At 44.7% G+C, this 23,142-nt stretch overlaps 9 protein-coding genes across 9 annotated transcripts; 6 read left to right on the forward strand and 3 right to left on the reverse strand.

The window, feature by feature from the left end:
• Positions 1-184: 184 nt before the first annotated feature.
• BYT42DRAFT_504372 (Alpha/Beta hydrolase protein) lies at positions 185-1,427 on the forward strand (the record flags this gene model as incomplete). Its single annotated transcript, XM_051564967.1, has 4 exons — positions 185-457; positions 519-681; positions 788-1,188; positions 1,266-1,427. 4 exons carry the CDS (start codon positions 185-187, stop codon positions 1,425-1,427), a joined length of 999 nt encoding a protein of 332 aa, XP_051419099.1.
• A 768-nt stretch (positions 1,428-2,195) lies between these two features.
• BYT42DRAFT_586797 (uncharacterized protein) lies at positions 2,196-3,024 on the reverse strand. The gene has a single exon (XM_051570094.1). It carries the CDS (start codon positions 2,689-2,691, stop codon positions 2,389-2,391), a length of 303 nt encoding a protein of 100 aa, XP_051419100.1. The 5' UTR covers positions 2,692-3,024; the 3' UTR covers positions 2,196-2,388.
• A 431-nt stretch (positions 3,025-3,455) lies between these two features.
• BYT42DRAFT_586799 (uncharacterized protein) lies at positions 3,456-4,563 on the forward strand. Its single transcript, XM_051570095.1, has 2 exons — positions 3,456-4,021; positions 4,093-4,563. Exons 1-2 carry the CDS (start codon positions 3,725-3,727, stop codon positions 4,312-4,314), a joined length of 519 nt encoding a protein of 172 aa, XP_051419101.1. The 5' UTR covers positions 3,456-3,724; the 3' UTR covers positions 4,315-4,563.
• A 141-nt stretch (positions 4,564-4,704) lies between these two features.
• BYT42DRAFT_504199 (regulator of chromosome condensation 1/beta-lactamase-inhibitor protein II) lies at positions 4,705-6,358 on the forward strand (the record flags this gene model as incomplete). The annotated part of the gene is made up of 4 exons (XM_051564958.1): positions 4,705-5,006; positions 5,089-5,218; positions 5,343-6,088; positions 6,154-6,358. The coding sequence occupies 4 exons, from the start codon at positions 4,705-4,707 to the stop codon at positions 6,356-6,358; spliced, it is 1,383 nt and encodes a 460-aa protein (XP_051419102.1).
• A 277-nt stretch (positions 6,359-6,635) lies between these two features.
• BYT42DRAFT_504411 (uncharacterized protein) lies at positions 6,636-8,070 on the reverse strand (the record flags this gene model as incomplete). Its single annotated transcript, XM_051564969.1, has 3 exons — positions 6,636-6,680; positions 6,747-7,795; positions 7,917-8,070. Coding segments are annotated over 3 exons (1,248 nt in total), but the record flags the coding sequence as incomplete, so codon positions are not given.
• Positions 8,071-9,324: 1,254 nt separating this feature from the next.
• BYT42DRAFT_586812 (uncharacterized protein) lies at positions 9,325-17,994 on the forward strand. The gene is made up of 31 exons (XM_051570096.1): positions 9,325-9,906; positions 9,987-10,091; positions 10,185-10,316; positions 10,387-10,773; positions 10,841-11,170; positions 11,249-11,984; positions 12,054-12,171; positions 12,242-12,355; positions 12,436-13,392; positions 13,449-13,455; positions 13,523-13,665; positions 13,739-13,801; positions 13,879-13,967; positions 14,052-14,169; positions 14,226-14,351; positions 14,422-14,595; positions 14,665-14,810; positions 14,879-15,020; positions 15,089-15,176; positions 15,243-15,373; positions 15,439-15,618; positions 15,692-15,774; positions 15,833-15,960; positions 16,032-16,242; positions 16,315-16,374; positions 16,436-16,600; positions 16,664-16,960; positions 17,038-17,320; positions 17,399-17,557; positions 17,621-17,814; positions 17,876-17,994. The coding sequence occupies exons 1-31, from the start codon at positions 9,579-9,581 to the stop codon at positions 17,919-17,921; spliced, it is 6,240 nt and encodes a 2,079-aa protein (XP_051419104.1). The 5' UTR covers positions 9,325-9,578; the 3' UTR covers positions 17,922-17,994.
• On the forward strand, positions 17,995-19,605 carry BYT42DRAFT_586814 (uncharacterized protein). Its single transcript, XM_051570097.1, has 3 exons — positions 17,995-18,768; positions 18,827-19,220; positions 19,317-19,605. The coding sequence occupies exons 1-3, from the start codon at positions 18,194-18,196 to the stop codon at positions 19,425-19,427; spliced, it is 1,080 nt and encodes a 359-aa protein (XP_051419105.1). The 5' UTR covers positions 17,995-18,193; the 3' UTR covers positions 19,428-19,605.
• BYT42DRAFT_586815 (uncharacterized protein) lies at positions 19,606-20,599 on the forward strand. The gene has a single exon (XM_051570098.1). The coding sequence runs from the start codon at positions 19,928-19,930 to the stop codon at positions 20,498-20,500; it is 573 nt and encodes a 190-aa protein (XP_051419106.1). The 5' UTR covers positions 19,606-19,927; the 3' UTR covers positions 20,501-20,599.
• BYT42DRAFT_132153 (uncharacterized protein) lies at positions 20,558-22,000 on the reverse strand. Its single transcript, XM_051562204.1, has 3 exons — positions 21,374-22,000; positions 21,142-21,303; positions 20,558-21,069 (listed from the first exon to the last, which is right to left on the reverse strand). Exons 1-3 carry the CDS (start codon positions 21,801-21,803, stop codon positions 20,615-20,617), a joined length of 1,047 nt encoding a protein of 348 aa, XP_051419107.1. The 5' UTR covers positions 21,804-22,000; the 3' UTR covers positions 20,558-20,614.
• Between the last annotated feature and the right edge of the window lie 1,142 nt (positions 22,001-23,142).

Genomic DNA, 23,142 nt, shown 5'->3' on the forward strand with positions numbered 1-23,142 from the left:
ACATTGAATTTCCCCTTCACAGATGCTCAGAAGGATACGTTCACTCTGTCGAGCGTGGCGGAGTGCCAAAGGTTGTTGCTAAATGCCAATGCTGGTGACCGAAACGGCATTCACCTTGGTGATGATATCATTTTTTTTTTGTTTTGTTTCGAGAAATAGAATTTAACTTACAATGAAGTCGGCCATGAGTGTTTGGACTCTTCTTCTAGGTGGTGTGGCAGTCATATTTGCGTTTTTACTGCGAGGCCATCCTACAACCCGGCAAACGTTGCCGTCGCTCAAGGAGAATCCTCATCCGAACTACATGCCCGACTTTTATCCGAATGGCACCGATCTGCATTTACCCATGGGCACAATGCGTTACTGGATGTTCGGCAATCCCAAGGGACAAAGGGTGGTTTTAATTCACGGCATTTCCACGGGGTCGGCCGTGTACAGCAACTTGGCGCGTTTTATGGTATCGGTGTCTCCATGATATGGGAACCCAAAAAGGAATAAGGAGTTTAACCGTTGTCAAGGCCAATAGTGGATATCATGTCCTGGTTTTTGATCTGTGGGGTCGAGGCTTTTCTGAAGCTCCTGCAGGATACTACGATGAAGCCATGTATACAACCCAGGTCGCACTACTGCTCCAGAAAGTGGGCTGGCAAAAGACCACCGTTGTGGGACTCTCCTTAGGAGGTACGGTGTCCCCCCCCCCTAAACCTGGGCCAAATCAAGGACAATAGGAAAAACTACACCTCATTAGTAAGGACTGACAAAACTTTTTTTATTCCGTTACATGTAGGTGGTATTGCTACGTCATTTTCTGCTTGCTATCGAGAAATGGTGGAAAACCTGGTTTTAATCTGCCCGGCTGGTCTTTTAGACAAGAAAGATTTGCCGATAGCTGGAAAACTGGTGCAGCTGCCATTGGTCGGAAAGATCGTATTGGATCCGCTGGTTCGACCCGTCATCATCAAAGCAGTAGAACAATTTTTCCACTCGGCACGGAAAACCCAGCTGGATGATCAACAACAAAAGATTGCCGTGGCGGCATTGCATCAATTCACGCACCATCCCGGATTTCTACGCGCTTTTTTAGGCACGGTAATTGATTTCCCGCTGCATTCCTTGCATGAACGTTATCGCACTGTGGGCCACCATCCAGAACTTCCAGTGCTTGTATTATGGGGCAATCAAGACACTGTAAGTCGATAATGTTCAAGCTTTTATTATTGTCGCGGGACGCTTTCAGTTTAATATCTCATATTCCAACCTATTAGACGGTTCCTTTCAAGCTTCATACTACACTCAAGGATCTTGTGCCTCAAGCTGACATTCGTGTTTATGCAGGCGGAGCCCATGATATAATTTTGAGTCACGGCGAACAGATCAACAAAGACATTGTCCAATTTTTAAATCAACACCACGCCAAACGCCAATAAATATTGAATCGTTCAATAATAGAAAGCTAACTTCATCGCTATAAAACAAATTATAAATCTCACATTGTTCTTGTAACCCTTGACGTACAGTAGAACTCAAAAGTAATGGAATGTTCTGAGACTGAACCCAACGTCACTGGCTGTACATGATAAGCCGATTTTTGACTTAGTAGACATGTTTTAGCTCTATCCAAAGGCCCTATTTTTTTTCATGGAACGTTCCGTATATCTGGTTTTAGGTTTGCAAGGATCTTATTTCCAGTGTCAGCAGGTTATGGAACCAGCTGCTGCGGCGGATTCTGCACATGGAAGGAGGAGGCCTGTAATATGCTGTCGCCAAGCATATTTCCCCTAATGGTCAGTGATTGTTTGCTCTTGCCAGGTAAATGTGCATTTGAACTGTACCAACCTGATGGTAGTTGGCCTGTATTTCTCCCTCGCGCAAACTATCTTCTGTAGATTTATCCTGACACTTTGTCCCGATGTTCCAAAGATGGTTATGCACATGCGCATGAATAGGTGGCCAGAATGCAAGCGGTCCTTTGGTTATGTAACAGTGTTTAATTGATTGATCCAACCTGGCGTGTTGTTTTTATTTGGTTCAAGGAGACAGGTCATTTGGGTCTTGAGTCACGTATGATTTTTCATTAACCGCTGCGCCACGGCACGGCGACTAGACCGATTGCAGTGGAATTACTGAATATATAATATTTCACATGATCTGCACGGGGAAAGCAATGCCCTTTGATTCCAAAAAAATTACCAGCAGGAAATGTGGGTTTTTTTTATTCGCACCACTTCATTCTAAGCAATGCAGATAGTTTCCTGCGTAAACAAAGTTGCCAACAACATAAAACCCTAAGCATTGAATCTCTTTTTTTTTTTCCTAGATCGATTTCTCCTTATAATGTCAATTGCATTGAACCACCCGTTTATTTCTTCCAGGTACCCACAATGGGATTTATACATTCAAAAGCGAAAACAAGGCGAAAATAAGCTTTTCGATGATCGATTTTAAGATTAAGAATATGGTTTTTTTGGAGGTAAAGATTCTTTTGACGAAATGATCCATGAGGCTGGGCCGTTCAACGGAAATAGATCTTTCAAGTGTTCGTTTTAAGGGTTTTACTACTTTGCTCAAACCGGTGATTGCTATGCATTTTGCCCTTTTTGCTCGTGAGGAAAAAAAATTGACGATATTGTGTAGAATTTTTTTTTCATCTATCCTAGTATGACCTATGATCCATTTTCGTGAAGTTGTCATTCACCCATATTAGATACTCAATCAAGTTCTCACTCTCGGATAAAATAAACATGGTTTGGAAAGCATTGCTATTAATTCTAATTACACCAATCCGTAGAACGCATCTACGCTCAACGATCCATCCATTTGCCTTGAAAAAGAAAAGTTGTCGATTGGTTTCCCGGTCTTTTTTTTTGACAACCTCAAAATGAAAAGAAGCCGTTGAGTTGGAACTCCGTCTAGAAAGATATGCATTGTCGATTTTGCATGAAAAATAAGAGAGTTATTACGGCGGAGGCTGCATCCTCTGTTCTGTCTCTTTTTTTTAGTGTCTTTTTTTTTTTTTTTAGTTTTGCATGAATGCTGTAAATGTATGTTTTCTTTGTAGTTGTTCGTGGATTCATCGTTTGCAATGCTCCGTATTTGTCCTGCAGGGACAGAGTGGTCTTGTCTCACATCGCCTAGCAACAAGGAGTTGACACACTGAACATTTGAATTGACCACTTCCCAGCTCATTTACTGTGCCATGGTTTTTGTTTCTTGAGTGAAAAAGACAAAGGATGAAAAAAAATCAAGTATAACAGAAAGGGGCATGTAAGTTCTTTTTACAGTGTAAAGAAAAAAAGACAAGGGACAGGAGTAGGGACAAAAGGGAGATCTGCAAATGATCTTTGCTTATTTGCGATTTTATGTTTTTTCATGCGCCTTGTTAGATAGCTTGCAAGCTTCTTTTCCCCGGGTTGGCATCACGCCGCGCACTCCTTCCCCTCTCCCCCCGGAAACCCCCACCCCCAAAAAATCGATTCGTCCTCCGCACCCCTACACGCATAAAGATTGCACTTTTTTTTTCTTTACAAGCGCCATCGGACCACCGTTTTTTCGTTATTTTCTTTTTTCTTCTTCTCCTTTTGATGTTGTCTCCTTAATTTAGTATATATAATATACCTTTTTGATTCTCTCCAACCATTTTTTTTCCCTTGATTCCACCTTTTTTTTTTCCGCCACCAATTCACTGTAACCAAGCTATTTATATTTCCTCAGTCTTACATACAATATGGAATCATCACAGACTATCCATTCAAACATGGCCAAGAAATCCAAATGGCAATACTTCAAGACGTGGTTCAAGCCTGAATTCGCGTCAGCGACGGGAGGTCAGCGTCGACCTTCGCACAGCAGCAGTTGTTACTCAACAGAGACCAACGATCACCCTGACCCTGACCTGGCGGCCGAAAAATGCTTATTTTTGCCGTTTCGACGACGCGCCTCCTCCGCCTCTGAAATGTCGGTGATTGATTTCCAAAAGGAAACTGAAAAGCTGTATGAACTGTATGCATATGCCGTCGATGAGGTAATCCTTTAATGCATGATTCTTTTCCTCTTACAAAGTTGTCAATAACTCACGCTGGTTGGATTCCGTAGCTAAATTACGCAGAAGATTCACATGGATCACCGTATTATTCTGGCGATCGAGTCACGGCCCAAGAAGCGATCGACGGATGTACCGATGCGTTCATGCAACTCCTTCAGCAAACCTCCGACATCAATTTACGGACACATCTTCAATCCAGTATCACGCCACGACTTATCCAGCTGCAAGAGAAATATAATGCACTTCCCATGGACGTGGAACCATTGTACTAGTTTGGTGAATCTTGGCATGCCAATCCCATCTTCCTAACCAATCACAGCCAAAAAAGAAAAGGGCAAAAAAAAAAGAAGTACCCCACTGCAAATTGATTCAACAAAGAAAACAACAAAACTATTCCATGTCTCATTATAGCATATCTTCCTCATATTTTGTATAGCACTCATTTGTTCTTATTATTTGAAAATAATCGTTATTCTTATCATTATCATCATTACCATTGTGGCAAAAAAGGTCGATGGAGGCGCTGTTCTTGGCATCATGTATATCAACTCCGCCTGGACTTTGCCACCCCAATCTAAACCCGAAGCATCAAAAAAATAACCAAAAAAGCGCTCCTCTTGAACCTTTTTTTATTCTTTTCCGCCTTTGGGGTCTAGTTCCATATGACGTTGATAAAACTGCCTATTGATGTGCTTATTGAAAATATTCTATCATGGCTGGATGCCATGGCCTTGATTCAAATGTCCAAAACATGTCGCTTCTTTCATCAGCTGGCTAATGACGAGGTGTTATGGAAACGTCTTGTATTATCTGAATTTAATCTGCCACCCGACGCAAGTTTCAGACAAAGCGGTTGGAAATCACTGTATTCTCGGCTAAACAATCCCACTGTGTACACTTGGGGTGAAAACTTTGACGGTCGACTCGGTCATGGCGTGGGTCGAATTGGGATGCGGCGCTTCTAGTAATTATCACTATCCATTTTTCTTTTTGTGGAGCTATCTCCGGAGACAAAGGAGTCGTGTTAATCCATGTTGTATTGTTAGTAATTCAAGAAGTGTTCCTGAACCCCGCGAATTGGTATCACTGCGCAACAAAGGCATTGTCGATATAGTGGCGGGCGGTTGGTCGTTTCATGCACTGGATCGTTACGGACATGTGTGGATGTGGGGAACGGTAACTTATGATTGTCCTTTTTTTTTTTTTTTTTTTGGGCCGTTTCGAGTGGCCAACACATTGGATAGACTATCATGCTTGCTTTTCTTTCGTCCTTTCTAATGCTTGGGTTTTTTTCCAATAGATGCAGGAAGACGTGCCGGTGACTCGGTCCCTGGGAGCGCGACCTGTTCGGGAACCTGTTCAATTGGTGTTGCCACCAGAGACCAAAATTCGTGCCATTTCATGCGGTCGGTCACATGCGATTGCATTGGATTACCGTGGTGAGGTGTGGCATTGGAATAATCTCTGGCGGCCACAGCAAGTCCTGCTACCATCGTCCTCCAAAGCGGTACAGGTGACCGCGAATTGGGGCTACTCCAGCGTGTTGACAGAAGACGGTGAAATACACGTCGTGCCTCAACCTGAGCTTATCGCTTCCTTTGATGAGACAAATGCCATCTTGCCCGAACTTGTGCTGGATTTACCAGGCGTGACCCTCTCTACCGTCATAGCAACTTCTTCATTGAATACCGAAACGGCTGCTTCATCCGTTGCACCGGACGACAGCTTTGTGCAATTGGCCGGCTTGGAAAAGTATACCTTGGCTTTAACGCGCCTAGGCCGCGTATTCAGGCTGCACACCGAAAACAGACACATGTTTACATCGTCGCCTCTCACCGACGAACTCGTCCATTTCAGTGCCAGCACTCCCGAAAACAACACACGCCGCGGACGCATGCAACGGTTCGTATCGGGTGCTTTCACCAATTTTGCCGTCTACACCGCGGATGGCCAAGTCATGCTTGGATCACAAAACAAGCCTCCAAACCAACAACCCGAAATTCCACCCGGGCTGTCCCATGGTATTTGCAAAGTCGCCTTTGGCGAGTAAGTGGTCGCTGTCTCGTCTTGATTTTCCATTTGATGATGACTCACTAAATCCTCTGTTCTAGTTATCATATGGGCGCAGTGACGAATACCGGGGCTTTGCTGACATGGGGTGCTTACAGTGCCGGTGCTCTTGGTCATGGACATGACAACGAAGAACGACAACAAGATACGCCACAGCAAGTTGAAGCATTGAAGGACATGTTCGTGTTCGCAATTGGCTTTGGTGGCTGGCACAGTGGCGTATTGGCCATACCCAATCATCAGTAAACGAAGCTGACAAAACTAGAAACGTTCCACATTGTACTTTCTCTTTTTCTTCTTTTTCAGATAGGATACTTCCCTTAATCTATGAATGATACATATTTTTATTTGGGGAAAAAGGGATCACAAAGAAATAGAGCTAAAAGTGTAAATACGTTGCATTTGGCTAGAGAAAGAAAAAAGAAACAATTGATAAAGGATACCATGAAGCATGGAATGCAAAAAGAAAAAAAGAGATTATAAAAAAAAGAAAGACGAAATGAGAATCACGAAAGCTGGCCGTCTAAGATTGCTTGCATTCAGGTGCATTTTCACCCTTGGTAGGTTGCTAAAGAAAAAAAAAAGTACATGAGCTTTCCATTACTGGAGCTTTCAAGGTTTCAGGATTACTTACAGTATTGTCATCATCATCGTCGTCCTCATCCTCTTCATCATCATCTTCTTCCTCATCCTCATCTTCATCATAGAAATCATCATCAAAGTCTTCATCGCCTTCAAAATCTTCGTATTCAAGTGCCTTGCCAGTGAAATAGTCAATGGCGTGGGGAATGACCTTGTCCTTGAATTCTTCACCCATTTCGTAATCGGCTTCCAACTTGGCGTCCAAACCTTCGGCTTCTTCCTCATCGATTTCCTCATCTTCATCAGGGAAAGCAGGGGGGCTGAAGAAAGTGAAGAAGGAATCGGCAGGCACAGTGCGCTTGACCACACGGGTCTTGTTGGTACCCTTGTGACGTTGCTTCTTGGTCTCGACAGTGACGGTCAAATCCTTACCCTCCTTCCATTGGATTTCGCAACCTTCAGCATGGTCGTAGACAAAGTCACCACCGTAAGCGTGATCTTGGTAATAGTAGGTCTTTGTTAACGACTTGTTGGTGAAGAAATCGTTTTCTTCAAACACGAATTCCAACTGGAAACCAGGCTGATCCATGTAAGACATGCGCACATCGATCAAGTGCTTCAAAGCTTCCTCATCAGCATCGGTAATGGTTTCACCAATCTGGGGGTGGTTCTTGAGAAGTGTCAACCAGAACTCGGGAATACCATTGACGGGTTCCTTTTCCTCTTCTTCTTCATCCTTCTTCTCATCCTTCTTTCCTTCTTGTTCATCTTCCTCTTCGGCGTCAACCTTTTCACCCAGAGCGACTTCCTCATCGGTAGGCTCGTACTTGCCAGTGACGACTTCAGTACGCTTCTCGTACAAGGGACGATATAATTCGAGATATTTCTTCTCCAAAGCCAAGACTTCTTCCTGGAACTGGCTCTCCAACTCGGCGTGCTTGGACTGAAGATATTTCAAACCGTTGATACGACGCTTCACGGGAGCAGGAAGCGATTCGATGTAACCGGAAGAGCGACCGACAAGTGTACCGAGTTTGCCTTGCAACATGCTCAAAAGAGCGGGGTTACCAGTGAACGCACCGGCAAGACCAGAGGCAGCACCTGAATGTGAATGAAAGAAAAAGAAAAAAAAAATGTTTATTTTAGTGTACGTAATTTTCTTTTTTTTTTTAGGTTTAACCCTATGTGAAACATCAGGCAGACAAGGATGATATAGACCCACGAACAATACCTTTTGTAGTGATAGTTTCCATATCTTCAGAGATAGTGTTGACAGTAGGACGGTAACTGGAGGTAATGGGGGCTGGGTTGATGGGTGTGTTTTGAGGAGTGGGCGCTGTGAATTGTTCGAGTTTCTTGTTCTTGATTTCCACGCCAGAAGCTAAACATTAAGCAAGTTCATTGAGCTTTCTTGATCCTACTTTTTTTCCCACCAACAGTGGTCCACCTGGTCTGTATCGCGCACTTTCCCCATAACGTCTTCATACGTTACGTGACTTACCTGCTTGTTGATCCATATGAAAAAGGAACGAGCAAACGAGAAAAGAAGAGAAGGGTTAGGGTGTGTGTGTGAGGGAAAAAAAAATGAGTGGAAAAAAAAAAAATCAAAAATTTTTAATGGGGTGAATGTGACTGCTGTCTTCTGCCTGGTCGGTCCAGACTGAAGGGAAAAATGCCATTGTTCATCAAAAAAGCAAGCCGCTTCAATTTTATTGGGGGAAATGGGGAAAAACTGTCTTTTCCTCTTTGCTCCCGTATTCTTTCTTTCTCTTTTATCTCTCTCTCTGTTTTTGTCATTTTGAACCTATAACAAGCCGTACACCCGCTGTGCAATGGATTTATTATGGTTTAGTGTAGCTGATGAAATCCTTATATCATTAGACGTCATGAATCCCTTGGCGGCTGTATCTGTGATCAGAGCTGCGGGTCTTAATGTTCCAAGTATATTATACAGCATTCATCAGGTGCACATTTGACAGACGGCTCATTGTGCTTGAAAATCCCAGGGTTTTTCGGAAACAGTGCCCTCCAACCTAGACATTAGAACTGGCACACCCTCATGCCATTCTAACCACCTTCACAACCCGCACTGTTTTTGCGCTGTTTTTTGGACGCGATCAGAAAAAATTGGGCGGGCCATGGTCATTGAGTAGGGTAAACTGAGCTCAAACTCAAAACAAAAACAAGGATAGATCTTGATATAATAGTATCAAAAGATAGATTTGATGTACGTGACTAGAACGAACGATGTTTGATACCGAGAAAGGAAGAATTGTTGGCAAGGGCTGCATAGCGAGAGAATCGAAGGGTTAAAATCCACTCTCTGAAAGCGAATAAGAACCATGAGACGGATTCATATAATGCAGAGAGATGCCATCGTATTCCTGTTATATGACTGATGAGATACCGTATCATATTGATCTCTTAAGAAAATAGGTGCAAATGATAAAAGCAAGACACATCGTCCATCACGTGTATTTGAAAAAAAAAAGAATATTCAAGCTCTTACGTACCTGCGCTTGGAGTACTCGAAAAGACGAGTCAATGACAATTCATAGATGAAGATAGAAATAGCAATGGGATCTCGAAGTTGCCCTTCTTTTTTATAATCTTTTGGCAGCAAGAGAAAGAGGAAATAGTGGGTGGGTGGATGGGTTGATATTTTTGCGGGTGAAGCTGGCTGGGCTACAATTGAGGAAGCGATTCTTCTTGCTTTCCTCAACACTTGGATTCTCCTTGGTGTTTTCAACCTAACTTTTTTTGCCCTTTTTTTATTTTCCAATTTTTTTCCTTTTTTCTTTGCACGGACACCAACACGTTGGACCGATTGACCCACTGCAACGTATCGAGTACGGTGTATGTGTGAGCGACATACACTCTTGGCATGTCTCTCAAAACTGAACGACGCATGAAGAAGAGCCTCATTCCCGGATCATCGGTGGGCAAACCATCCACCTCTTCATCGACTACAAGTACTGCCGATACCCAACCTGATACGCTAAAACCGACCAACGATGTTACCCACGGCACTCCCTCCTCTGTCATCCAGGACCCCAATATCGGTATCGATATGCCCATTCTACCATCCTCGTCCACATTTACCCTCACCGCCAGAGATGACAGGCCCGAAAAGTTTAAAAAGAAGGCCAAAAACTTTCTAGACGAACGCCAAAAGATTAAAACAAGGGCACAGAGTTTATGGAGTTATATTGGCAAGTACCTCCCTGACTCTCCAACCTCAATGCCCATCACTAGCTAATCCTCCTTCCCTTCTCTCCATCCTTTTCAACAGATGCCACCAACACTTTCGATCAGGCGCGTTTTTTCCAAGAGAATGCTGAACAAGTATTCCATGTGGTTTACGAAACATGCATTCATCAAATTGACAAGATCAAGTGTGAGTAGTCATTTGCCACCGAGTCACTCCATTGCCCTGACGTCCCACTGTAACCTTAACTCTTGGTTTCTTTTTTTCCTTTTGCCATTCTAGCGAAAAGCGAGCGACCACAATCTTGGTCTTCAAAAGAACTGGTCGGTTTGCAAAAAACTTTGCTGCTGCTCCGGAAAATCTTTCTCTATGTGCCTGAATTAATGCGCAATGGCTGGCAACGTCAAAATATTGGTAAGTGGTGTGGTGTAGTGTGATATGATATGGGGGCAATGGATTATCCGCTGACGGGATTATCAATCAGCTCGTATTTTATCGCATCTTCTCGATCACGGCAATCATCCACGGTTGCGTGCGCTAGGATTTCATTTGTTATTGTTGTGGCTCAATGATCAGGTCGTGGAGTATCCGGAATGCATGGAACTGTTCGCCAACGCCATTCCGCTCGATTTATTTGTACTTGACGAAATCCATCCTTTACCCACCAACGTTTCCACCACCGTCACCCACGATGTCGCCGCCCCGCAGGAAGAAAAGGAACCCACCCCCGGAAAATTGCACAGCGGTGGGCTCCAATTCGTCAAAAAACTCAGTGAACGGCATGCGGAACGCGCTTTTGGTCACGGTCTAGCCCGCGATGAACGCATCAAAAGCTCGCCTCTAAAACTGCATCAATCTTTTATTCACACTGGCAAGTATCATTTAATCTCATTCCTATTGATCTGTCATATTAAGTTTTTATTTTTATTTTTCTCTAGGCGACGAACAAGCGCCTTTATTCCCTAATCCTTCGCCTCCCACCTTTCACGATTCCATTGTCATGTTGCATATTTTCATCTCGAATCTCGTCCGACTCGCTTACGTCGCTGCTGGATCTCCACCACCCCCCGATGATTACGAGTATCCACCAGGAGATCACATCGAACGCGACGACGGCATCGCTACGGGCGTCGGCATTGATGCCGCCACCGCCAGTGCCAAATTTCTCTTTCGCGTCTTTCGCACCTACTACTTGACGAAATTCGTTCCAGAGATTGCCAAACAACTTAACGTCGAAGGCGTTCCCACCGATCCAGACGCCAAACAAAGTGAGTGCTCATTATTTTTGCGCCTCCACAGGCAGCGGCTAGCTGCCCATGGGCTACATGTTTAATTTTTTGCTGTAGAGTTCGGATTTCCTTCGTGTCCTCCGAGCATTCTCCGTGCATTGCTCCGCTTTCTCATTGGATACTGTCTTGATAACAATCACAGTCAGCAACTGCATTGGCCGCGACCGTCGTTTGCTGTCATGTCTTCGCCGGCCACGCCAATCCTCAAATCGATTGTTCTGTCATCCCACGAGACACGCGAAATGTTGCATGAAATTTTACGACAGTCACTGGTGCTGCCATGCACCAATGTCAACTACCGAGACATCACGCGAGGCGCTATTCACATTCTCGGTGTTTGGATCCTTGGCAACGAAGACGAACGACCGTCTTTCCTCCGACGCACAGGCAGCGGCACGAACGGTCCGGGGCAAATCAGCATGACGCGATCCAGCAGTTTAGCATCGGTTTCCACGTCCAAGGCATCCGTCTCAGACAACAGGCCCGAAAATTCAACCACCTTTTCCACCTCTCCCACCAGTTCCGTCGCTTCCCCTACAAGAACAACGGAAAAAACGGATCATGACTACTCGGGAGCCAATGTGTTTTTGCGACGTTACTTTTTGATGATCAAATTGATTTTTGAGCAACATTGGAAATCCATGGCGATAACTGAAGATCGAGAATCGCTCGTAGCCGGAGTGCAGCAGATATCCGATTGGGAAGGACTCGTGATGTTGTACAAAGATGCCATCAATGTCTACCGAGCCATCACCGTCACTCAAGGTGGCATCGACATGGAATGGGAAAGCTGGTAAGAACTCACTGTGTGTGCCTGTTATCTATGCCTGTGCTTTGAAAAAGGCTAATCCTCACAATGCAGGGAACTGTTGCTGCGCTGTTTGCTTGATATCCAGCAAGGATTCATGAATCTGCCTGAAAAGTATAGCCGGATTGCTGTGCAGTCATTGGCAGATGAATTTGCAGAGTATCTTTGTGAGGTAAAAAATCGTTGTTGTCCAATGATGATATGGCCTGGATTACACCACTGACGCTGCTTTTTGTGTCTAGACATTGTTACATGCGTTTGCACGGGCCCGCATTGTTCACATGGATTTATGGATTGTTCTAAAAAACCATTTGCTTGAGGCCATTTCATGGCCTCAAGTACTTTCACAATGGACAGTAAGTTACAAAAAAAGGGAGCCAGAAATGGAGAAAAAAAAAGATATCGAGCACCAATCATTGGTTTATGTTTAAAACAGATTATCATGCATAAACTGACGCGATTATTGTCGGAGCGATTATACAAGGTGGATTACGATGCCGAAGCGGGGTTAGATAGGTACAATCTCGGCATCCAATCCATGCATGGCGGAACCAATCGAGGATCGGTCTATTTCGGTACGCCCGCTTCCACCAATACGCGCGGTCGCAGCAGAGTACGGTCGCGACACCTCAGCATCCAGGGCGATCATCGTGGGCAAACCAAACTAGGAACTGCACGACCTTTGTCAGCCGGAGGAAGCGATGGCCAACTCATTGATATCCCGTCGCACGAAAGATTGGACCATGGCGATTATGCCACCGATACGTCGCAGGAACGATCACCGGCTACTGAGATTAGCACCTTTAGTTTGCCACGCAACAAGAGTAGTGCTTCGCTCAATGACAAGGCCAGCTCGGTCAAGACGGGGGATCGTCGGTCGGCCAATTTAACGTCGTTGGATGTGCCTCACATTGAAGAGAGTTTCGTAGAAGATGAACGGGATGGATCGGGCATCGGTGGCGGTAGTACCAGTGCGGGCCGCACGGGAAACAACATCAAATTTGGTATCAAGAACATTATTCCCACTTCGTCATTTTCTACCAGCAATGCGCCTTCGCACGCCAGCCACGGTACGACGGGCGCCGGTACCACCGGGTCGGGACTTTCAAAACGAGGCAGTGGTCGTCGCACCATGAGTATTCATCAGCTCGACAATTTGTGGCAGGATTCAGGGAGTAAACTGCTCAATTTTGTGCATCATTCGGCAGGAGGCACCAATGATAAGATCTTGGAAGGTGGACCGCAGCCCTCGACCTCCAAAGCCCTCAACGCCGCCGCGGCAAAAGAGGACGACGATCGCAAAAATGGAAAAATAACCGACTGGGATCGTCGCAGTACCAGTAGTTCCATGGATCGCCAGCTCGTCGAAGATAACCTCGCCATGTCCAGTAGAGTAAGTTCAATTGCTTCGTGCACCTTGCATTGATACTGACCATACTTTTTTGCTAGTCCAATTGTATGTTGATTGTTTATCATGTCGACGATAAGACGAAAAAAAAAGCTGATAACTGATCTGTTTATAGTGAATGAACGCCTGCCTCCTGGATTAGGCATCTTTCGAAGCATCGAGTTTCTTTATCTATCCAATATCTCTTATGATGGGCAAGCCGTGCTCGCTATTTGGAAAAACATGCTGTGCGTCGTGGGCAATATCAACAAAATCGAGGTAAGCTCGGCTCAGATTCATTATATCGCCTTGCGAATCTGTGAATCTGTCAATGACGAATGATTGGATATAGGGACCACAAAACTATGCTACTGCCATGAATTGTGTGGTCGATATCTGGGACATTTTGCTTTGGGTAAGTAGCGCAACCGTCGCACCTTCCCGATAGAGGCAGCAGAGAATACCCTAACACGATAATTATTTTTAATTCAGATTCATGCTCAGCAACCTTACCGCGATGTGTCTATACCAGCACTATATGAGGTGTCGCCATGGTTGTTTGAGGCAACCGAAATGCCAGCGTAAGAGAAAGCCTCCCAAACGTGTACCGTTTGTTGAAGGTATAGTAATAACTCATGTTCGTTTTCTTTTATTTCCATCATTAGAACCTATGATGCTGGACGGGCCGCTGCGTTTGGCTGCCTGTGCCGTCTAATGTCGCGTCGACCAGAGGTGGATGTGTCTGCAGATTACTATACCCATTTCTACAAAGCTATTTTAAAGGTAAAAGCTGCAGGCAATATGAGGAAATGGAATGATTGACAATACTTGCGTTACAGGGTCTTGCTTCCGATGATCATGTCATTATCCAAGCCATTATCCGCAATTCGGAGCGTCTCTTCACGTTCTGCCTACCTGGAGTCTACATTCTTATTCCACCTCTATTTCATGCCATTGAGAAGCAGGTACGCGACACCGTAGAAATTCAAACGAGCCAGACAACGCTTACTGACTAGAATGATCTTTTTATGTCAGTTATTGGATGGACCTAATGCAAAGGAGATTCCGAATCAAGTGCGTAAAAGCTGTATTATCATCTTGGCCTCCCTAGCCTCCATCTCGAATCATTTGCCGGATGTACAAATACCGATTGATGAAGACATCAAGCATTGGATGCAACTAAAAGAAACGGAATTTCGATTCAAAGATGTGAGTAACTGATGGTAGGGCATGAAAGCCATATTTACTCATTCTTTTTTTTTTCCCAATGAATTGAAGATTAAAGTGTGGTTGAAAGATTTATTGATGCGATTGGTCAATGCGGATATCCTTGGCACCCAAGCCGAGGAAGATACCGGAGCCCATGCCATGCTTCTCAAAGCTCTCGCTTCCGTAGCCCTGGACGAGTTGCTGTCTTGCCCAGAGTAAGATTTTAGGATGCACTGTTAAAAAATGAAATTTCGGAATTGTACTAATACCTAGTTGTCGTTAGACCGCAGCGCGATATCATTGACGACTGTCTGTTGGCTTTACTAAATCATCTGTATTGGTGCAATCTCACTACGGTGAATACGGTGGTGGAATGCTTGACAATGTTTGCGCAAATCTATCGAGACGATATCGATCCTGACAGAGTAGGTGCCAGTGATGCAGAAACCCTCACCTTTTGATTACCCTATTCATAAATATGTCAACTGTGTAGATGATCGTGCAAGAGGTGTTGGCCAGGATTATCGATGCCCTCAATGTCCATTTGAAGGATTACGAGCGGCGGTCCAAAGCCGATCGAGGTAACATTTTGCCGAAAAAACGAATACAAAGAGCAACGAAAACACTGACAAAAGCATCGACTCTAGGGTTGATTATCTCAAAATTGTTCAGTTGCTTGCTTGAGTGGCTCATGGTAATCGAACCTGCTATTCTGTCAGATACCGAGTTGTGCCAGTTGGTATTTGATGTCATAGAATACGCATTCCATATTTCCTTGGTAAATACCATCCTCTACGAAACAAAAATGAGACGGAATCATTCATCTTTTTTGTTGTGATCTAGGGCGACTCTGAAAAGATGTTACCTCATCCTCCCCCCGCACGCACCAGCTCGGGCAAAAGAAAAGAATTGGCTTTCAAGTTCAAAGCCAATGACAAAAGACCCGTCGTTCATGTTCCTCCCGCAGGCGCCAATACGTCTGCCACAGTCGAAATGGTGGAAATGGATCAAAGCTTCGTCAAGGTTTGTCTTTACTCATTACTCATAGGCAAGTTTTACAACCTTTTGAGCTCACATTGGCGCTCCTTTTTTCCAGGAATCAGCGGAAGCTGTGCTGTTCCATCTTTTGCATCACTTTAACAACTTTCCTTCGCCTTACGGCCCGGCCACGCTGCACAGGTAACATCCAAAAGTAAAGATGAAGCTTAGGAGAGATTGTTGAATCCACTGCTTGTAGTACGATTGTAGGCCCAGGCCTTGCCAACGATGACAAGCACGACGGCGAATACGAGCAGTATCAGTACTTCGCATTGAACGATACCACTATTGTTGCATTTGTTGAACTTCCTGCCAGTGACACGAGTGGTACGTCTTTCTCCACTTCTTTTTTGTCCATCGTTAGTGGTGAATGTAACGTTCATTATTGCGTTTGATAGGTCCACAGGCACGAATGATTCTTCGTGATTTGACGGGAAAATATGTTTGGGATGCTCAATTACAGCCTCACGGACTGCATCCAGAAAACTCACCGCTTTCGCCGGAAGCGGGCGTCAATGTATCTGAAGATACAATTGACAATGAGCAAATGTTTGTGGTCCGCTCGGATATACCCATCGACAATGATGATGAACCTGGAAATGCCCACAGGTAAAATATTCGGAATTTTGTGGGCGCTTTTTTATTTGATAGTCCTTACCTAAACTTCTTTCGGTTGCCTAGTTCTCCCGTCCATGAACCGTGTGCCACCGAAAATGATCCATTAAATGATTTGCTGAAACAGTAAGAGACCCATTCGTACCGTTTTTATTCTAGCTTGGCATCTACTGACATGCCATGGTAGGATTGGTGATCAACATTCCGATTGTTTACTGGATTCCACGGCGCCACTGAACGGCCCTGCCAAGCTTTCGCAATTGCAGATGGATATGGTAGGCCGTCTGGGTGAGCAATTGGATGATTATTTGCGGGATGAAGCGGCAAGTAATGCACAGCAAGAATCCGGAGTGTGAGTATTTCCAAATGAGTATTAAAGTGATGGATGTACTTATTGGCTCTGGTGGTCGACTAGTCGATTATGGTATTCCAAACTCAATATCCTGCGTCGAAAGGAAGCGCGAGAACGAGCGGAAAGGACCCCCGAGTCGATGCATACCCATCTCATGGCCAACTTTTCGCTACAAAAGGAATTTTTGCCAGTCTTCCCTCACGGCACCGAAAAGTCGCATGTACCGTTCCAGCAGTGCCGTCTGTTAATGAGCCACTTTGGCTTCATCAACTATGAACACTTGAAGGACGGTTCATTCCAGATTCTGAAGAAATCTGCCAGCTTGTATCGCGATCTCCGAGGGCTCGATCGCAAGCATGGGTAAGTGGTTGAATTTCATGCAAATCGATCCAAAAGTGTTTAAAAGTAAAAATGGTTGCTGACAATTGGTCGAATAGACGAGAAACGATGAAGATTGGATTGATCTATGTCGGTTTGGGTCAGGAAGATGAGACCAGCATTTTGCAAAACGATCAAGGCAGTGAAATATACAACGATTTTGTCAAAAGTCTGGGTTGGGAGATCGATATTGCTACCCATACAGGCTACCTCGGTGGATTGGAACGCAATCTTACGAATGGTGCGTGTGCCAATTATTACTGCACTTCGACGCTTGAAATGATTTTCCACGACGTGACAAAGATGCCGACCGATCTCCATGATCCTAAACAGTTGAAAAAGGTAACTGCCGGACCAAACACATTTATGCGGAGACGATGTTGCATTTTGAACAAGGATTAATGAGTTGTTTAAATTTAGAAACGACACATTGGCAACGATCATGTTCATATTGTGTGGAATGAACATGTACGAGACTATCGTGTCGGCACCATTGGTGGTGACTTTGGTAACGCTCAGATCATTGTCACGCCCCTCCCCAACAAGTTATTTTCTGTTCAAGTCTATCGAGACCCCAAGGTCAGCTCTAATATTGCATTTGCGGGTCGCCCGCTCGTTTCTTAATACCCTACCTTTCTGTAGATACCCAATTTCGGCCCTCTTATGAATCATACCATTGTATCTCAAGCCACGCTTGGTCCTCTTGTGCGCGCGACAGCCATCAATGCATTCCGCGCCTCCGTTCATACTAATTTATATTCATTTTATAAGAGTGTTTTCGCTCATCGAGCGAATGATGTGCGTACGATTACCCAACGGCATAAAGTATCTTCATGGTATGCAGCAATGTTATTCTCCGTATTCATTCATCGTTTTTAATCTTTCTTTTTGTTCCAGGAACTATGATCAATTCATGGAAAAGATATTCATGCCCGACGAATAGAAGCCAACGTCATTGAAGAAAGAAAAAAAAAAGATTCCCACAACATACATGCTTCCGTTCAAATCAAAGCATCCTTTTTTTTTTTTTTTTTGTTCACCTTATTTTTCCCTTACAGCTTAGTTATTTTATATTGCACTTACTTTTTATTATCTCCACCACCCTAGTAAAACTTTAAAATAATGCTCAGACGTATGAACTGAAAGAAAGTTTGCTTTTCTCTCCCGTTTTCCTTTTTCGGACATCTTTCTTTGGTTGGCATTTGTAACAAGAAAATGAAGTGGTGGCTCGCATGTCGGTGGCTGCTGCTGGTGAGTGTCACGGTTGAACTTGTCTCGTTTGTGAATGGATACAAGTTACAGTCGAGCAAGTCCATGCGCCAGTTGGCGCAACTTTCGGAATCTGGTCGGCTGGACATTGACGGTCCACTATTGAAGCCACTGCTAGTGGAACGCGTGTCAGGCACCGAAAGCAATCGACGTGTGCAAGAGTTCATTGCAGCTCACTTTGTGTCATTGGGATGGCACGTGGAACTCGACAATTTTACCGACACCACTCCGGATGGACCGGTGCAGTTCACCAATATCATTGTGACCAAAGATCCCACCGCCGAAAAGCGATTGGTGCTTGCCGCCCACTTTGATTCTCTGCGTAAACCCGACTATGCGTTTATTGGCGCCACCGACTCGGCGGTGCCGTGCGCGATTCTGATGGATATAGCAACCAGTCTGAACCGAGCATTGGACGACCCAGCTGCGCATAAGAAAGGAACGACGTTGCAAATGATATTTTTCGATGGGGAAGAAGCGTTCAAGAAATGGGGACCGAAAGACTCGATTTACGGAGCGAGGCAAGCTAGACTGGAAGCGTTCGCAGATGATAGATGATGCTAACATGACGAATAATAGGCATTTGGCAGAACGGTGGAGTGCGCCCAGGATGATCGACAGTGATATAACCGGCCCAACAAGTACGACGACCAATCAACTAGCCGAGATTGAAGTGCTGGTGCTTTTGGATCTGCTGGGTACCACGAACCCCTCGATTCCTAATTACTTCCCGGCCACCAGTGGGCTTTTCCAAAAACTGTTTCGGCTGGAAGCTCGATTGCATCAATTAAAGTTGCTGGAAACCGTTTCAGTCAAGACAGGGGAAGCGCTGTTACCCATTTTCGATCCTCACTCGCCCATGACTTTCCAAAGCTACGCTATTGAAGATGATCATGTGCCGTTTCTGCGTCGAGGCGTCGATATCCTTCACTGCATCCCTTTTCCTTTTCCAGACGTTTGGCATAATAGCGGTGTAAGTCTCCAAAGGTCCCATCGTCACGATGATTAATTGACAACAATCAAAACTGAACTTTGTACTCAAGACTAAATGCTCTTTCTTTCTTCATAGGATAATGCGGATTGTATCGATCCATCAATGGTGCGCAACCTGGCGATCCTGTTTCGTATCTTTACAGCCGAGTATCTGGAAGTGGATCTACTATTTCACGATGAGCTCTAGGGTATGAGCTGATGATAAAAAAAATGAAATGGTAAATAAGGAGACACATGGTGCATCGCTCGATTTGGGTCCTCCCGTCACGCAAAAATTTCTCCCTTTCAATTTGAGCACAGTGATTGACTTGATACTTTATTAACCTACGCTCATCCTCGGCCATCAGCTATCACTTTTTCTTCTTCTCTTCCCCCTCCCCTCCTCCTCCCCCCTTTCCTTTTTGTTGGGCTTCTTGTCTTTCTTTCGTTTGACTTCTTATACAAAAGAAAAAAAAAGAAATAGAGGCCATTCATAAAAAGAAACAATCAAGAAGAAGCAGCGCATTGATCATTTGATTTCCTTTCATTATCCTGTTCTTATTGTTCTCTCAAAATTGTCCAAACGACCAACGTGGTAGGAAGCCTCATTTGTCTCGTTCTGTTTCGACCTGTTTCGCTTTGTTCTTTCTTTCTTTTTTTCTTCTTTTTTGTGAGTGACTCTTGCCCCATTCTTTCCATTCATTAACCATGGCCAATCCTTCGACCAACGATATTCTCTTCATTATCATTATCGTGATTGCTTTCTTTATCATCATGGGCTTGCTCGTGTACATTTTCCACAAAGCCACGAGCCCGACGAAACGAGAAGTGCGGCAGTTTGAGCAACAGATGCAACAGTATTATCAATCGAGCACGGCACCGCAAGTGCAATACATTACTGCGTCCGAATTGGAAGCCATGAAACCTTCGCTGCTCAAGCAACTGTACGCACAGGATACCGAGAAACGTCAATCTTTGCTGCAAAAACTGACCGGCCGTACTCAGAAAACCGATACCAACGCCTTCTCCCCACCTTCGTCGGTTCCCTACGATACCGTCACTCGCCCAAGCTCGGTTCGTCCTCCTTCTTTTCGACCCATGCCTCAAGCCGGCACTGGCCCTCATTCTTCTTTACCGATGATTGTTGTGGTCAACGACGACCACGGTGCCCTGACTGGTCGGAGGCCCCATCCCGCCGCTCCACCTGCGTACGGCGATCATCGATCATCCGCTCTCTTGCACTGTGACAGCATGCCCATCGGCTACACTGGCAAAGAGTAAAAAAAAAAAAACGAAATAAAGCCTTGAGGTTCTCTCTCTCTCTCTCTCTTTGTCACTCTTTCTGTTTGTTTGTGATGTAATAAATATATATATACATAGTGATCTTTTTATTATTTATCTATTTAATCGTATTATACTTGTTTTCGTCATTGAATTTACATCGAGTTGTTCATGATTATGGTCGTCGTCACTGTGTTGCTGATGCTTTTGGTTAAATGGTTGTTTATCTTTGTCATCGTTTATGGTGATCCGTCCCAATTCAACGAGACGGCGAATAAGACGGTATTGTTTGTGCAAATCGTACGGACTTCGCTTGGGCATTAATTTGCGGACGGACTTCATGTTGCCAAGCTCCTGATACAGTTTGTAGAGTCTCAGCTTTTCTTCCAGCGTCCACGGGGAACGATCGAATGCGGGATCGAGATGGCATCGGTAGTACTCGTTAATTTGCTTGGCCGAAGCGGAAACGCCCGTGATGTTCTTGATAGCTTGAAAGTTTTTTTTCCCATATATTTGGGCCGCTTCAAGAATGGCTTGTTCTTCCGCTTGACTGAATAACCTGGATTGATCTTTTGAAAAGAACAGAACACGGTAGGTCAGTGATTTCTTTTTCTTGAAACCAATGGCAGCATAAAGCTTACCTTTTTTTTCCAGCGCTGCATACCGTGCTTTGCAATGTGCCTTGTAACGTCCCAATTCGGCTCCAACCAGATCCCAAGCATCCGTCCCATGTTCAACGACCAGCGCCATGAGACGCTTGTCCGCCTCCTTAGTCCACTTCCAGTAATGCTTTTGCGCCTTTCCTATAGGCGGCATGTGCACGGGGTTAGCAAATCGGTCAGAACAGATTCATGTTGGCTCTATTCGCACTACCTTCTTTCGCGTAGTAATACCGTGATGTAAGGCTTCTGGCCGGTCGACCGAAATAATAGGCAAGGGCGCTCCATTTGGTACCAAACTTGTCCACCGATTCCATTAGTGCGTCACATTCTGGCTGTGTCCAGCGAGGAGGCGTCGCGGTGAGTTCCCGCCTTTTGAATGTGTGATGCTGGAACGGACCTTTTTTCGCCGGCACAGCTGAAGAGCCGGGAAGCGTGTATGGATCCGTGACAGGGAGCTGATGATGTTGCAGTATCTCGTACAATTGCTTTTCCTGATCGGCCGTCCATCGATGGAGTGAATTGTTGGCGTGGACGCCCGTGGTCTTAATCTTTGAAGTGTCACGCGACCATTTCGTGACTGTGCGCACACAAGTGAACGGTGGCCCAAGGAAATACCGTATTGGGCCAAGAAACTTTAGCATCAATTCAAAATCAAAGGGAAAGGCGGAGGATAATGGGTGATAAAGGACGAAATCTGTGCGCAATACAGCGATGGCGGAGAAAGAAAACACCTCCCAGATCGCCTATCGGCATGAGCACCCGTCTTACTATGGCGCATGTTGGAATATTTCAAGCCGTTCCTCCCCTAATACGATACTAGGCTGTTGTTGTCCATTTTGGATGGAAACGGAGCGGAGTTAACCGATCCTCGGTCAACATGGCGCCCTAGCGCCATAAATTCAGGTTGATTTTGGAGCGGAAACGATTGTTCGTGGATTGCGCGCTTGAACCCCTGTCGCAAATCGGATGCACGAAGTGAACCACGGAGTAGCTCCTTCTGAGTCTTTCAGTCCGTTGTAGAGCTTTACAAAACCTCTATTCTACCAAAACTAGACGTATTTTCTTTCTGTATCTAATCTTTCGTTTTTTGTATACGGTTGATATTCCAGACCACGAACTACGTAAAGAACAATTTCCGCGCTTGTTTCCATGTTTTGTACGGTAACGGTGGGAGGGGTTGCGTTTGGAAGCTGAAAGCTATTGTTCCTGCTATTAGCGTCTTTGTAGGCGGCGTCGTTTGTGTTGATGCATTCTGAAAAAGCGTATGAAAAACAAAATTGTCGATGAAGACCGTTATCTTCGAACAACAATATGTACTGTAGAAATTCGCTCACTCGCCTTTTCTGTCGCTAATCACAGAAATATATATCCTGTAACAAAAACTAAGGTAAAATTTTTCATGCAGAAACTTATTGGGGCAAATCCATAAAAATTTGGAACTTTAAGCTCATTAGAACTACAGTGCAAATGTTCGGCAATACCTCATATGCTAGTAAGGTTTACTGTAAGGCTACACAATAAAGTTGTTCGTTTATGAGTAGCACACTATTTGCATAATAAATTTTACAGCATTCGCACTGAGAACAGATTCGAGAACGGTATCAAGACCTTTTCGTGGAGAATGAACCTTAATCATCGCAGCGCGTTCTAATGTAGAAGTCGTATCCCAAGCGCGGTCGCCGTGACAAAAGTCCAAAGTTACCTCAGTAACTGGAAATAACTCGACTCTTCGCTTGAATGAATGAGTTTTTACGCAACAGGTCTGGAATAGTCGGATGTTTTATATGTTCCAAGAAGAAACATATAAAAAGCCTTGACCTTACACCGACAATGTTTTTCTTTCATTCACTTTTCTCACAATGCATCGTCCAAAAGAAGAAAAAAAAAGTCGAAAATTTTCAACCGACGAATTCTATACTGTTGCCGGGTACAAGAAAACCAACACCACGACGTTTGCTTGATCATTTGTCGGTAAGTTCA

This window comes from Radiomyces spectabilis (genome assembly GCF_025331425.1).
Source record: "Radiomyces spectabilis strain NRRL 2753 chromosome Unknown BYT42scaffold_15, whole genome shotgun sequence".
In the NCBI taxonomy this organism is placed as follows: Eukaryota; Fungi; Mucoromycota; class Mucoromycetes; order Mucorales; family Radiomycetaceae; genus Radiomyces; species Radiomyces spectabilis.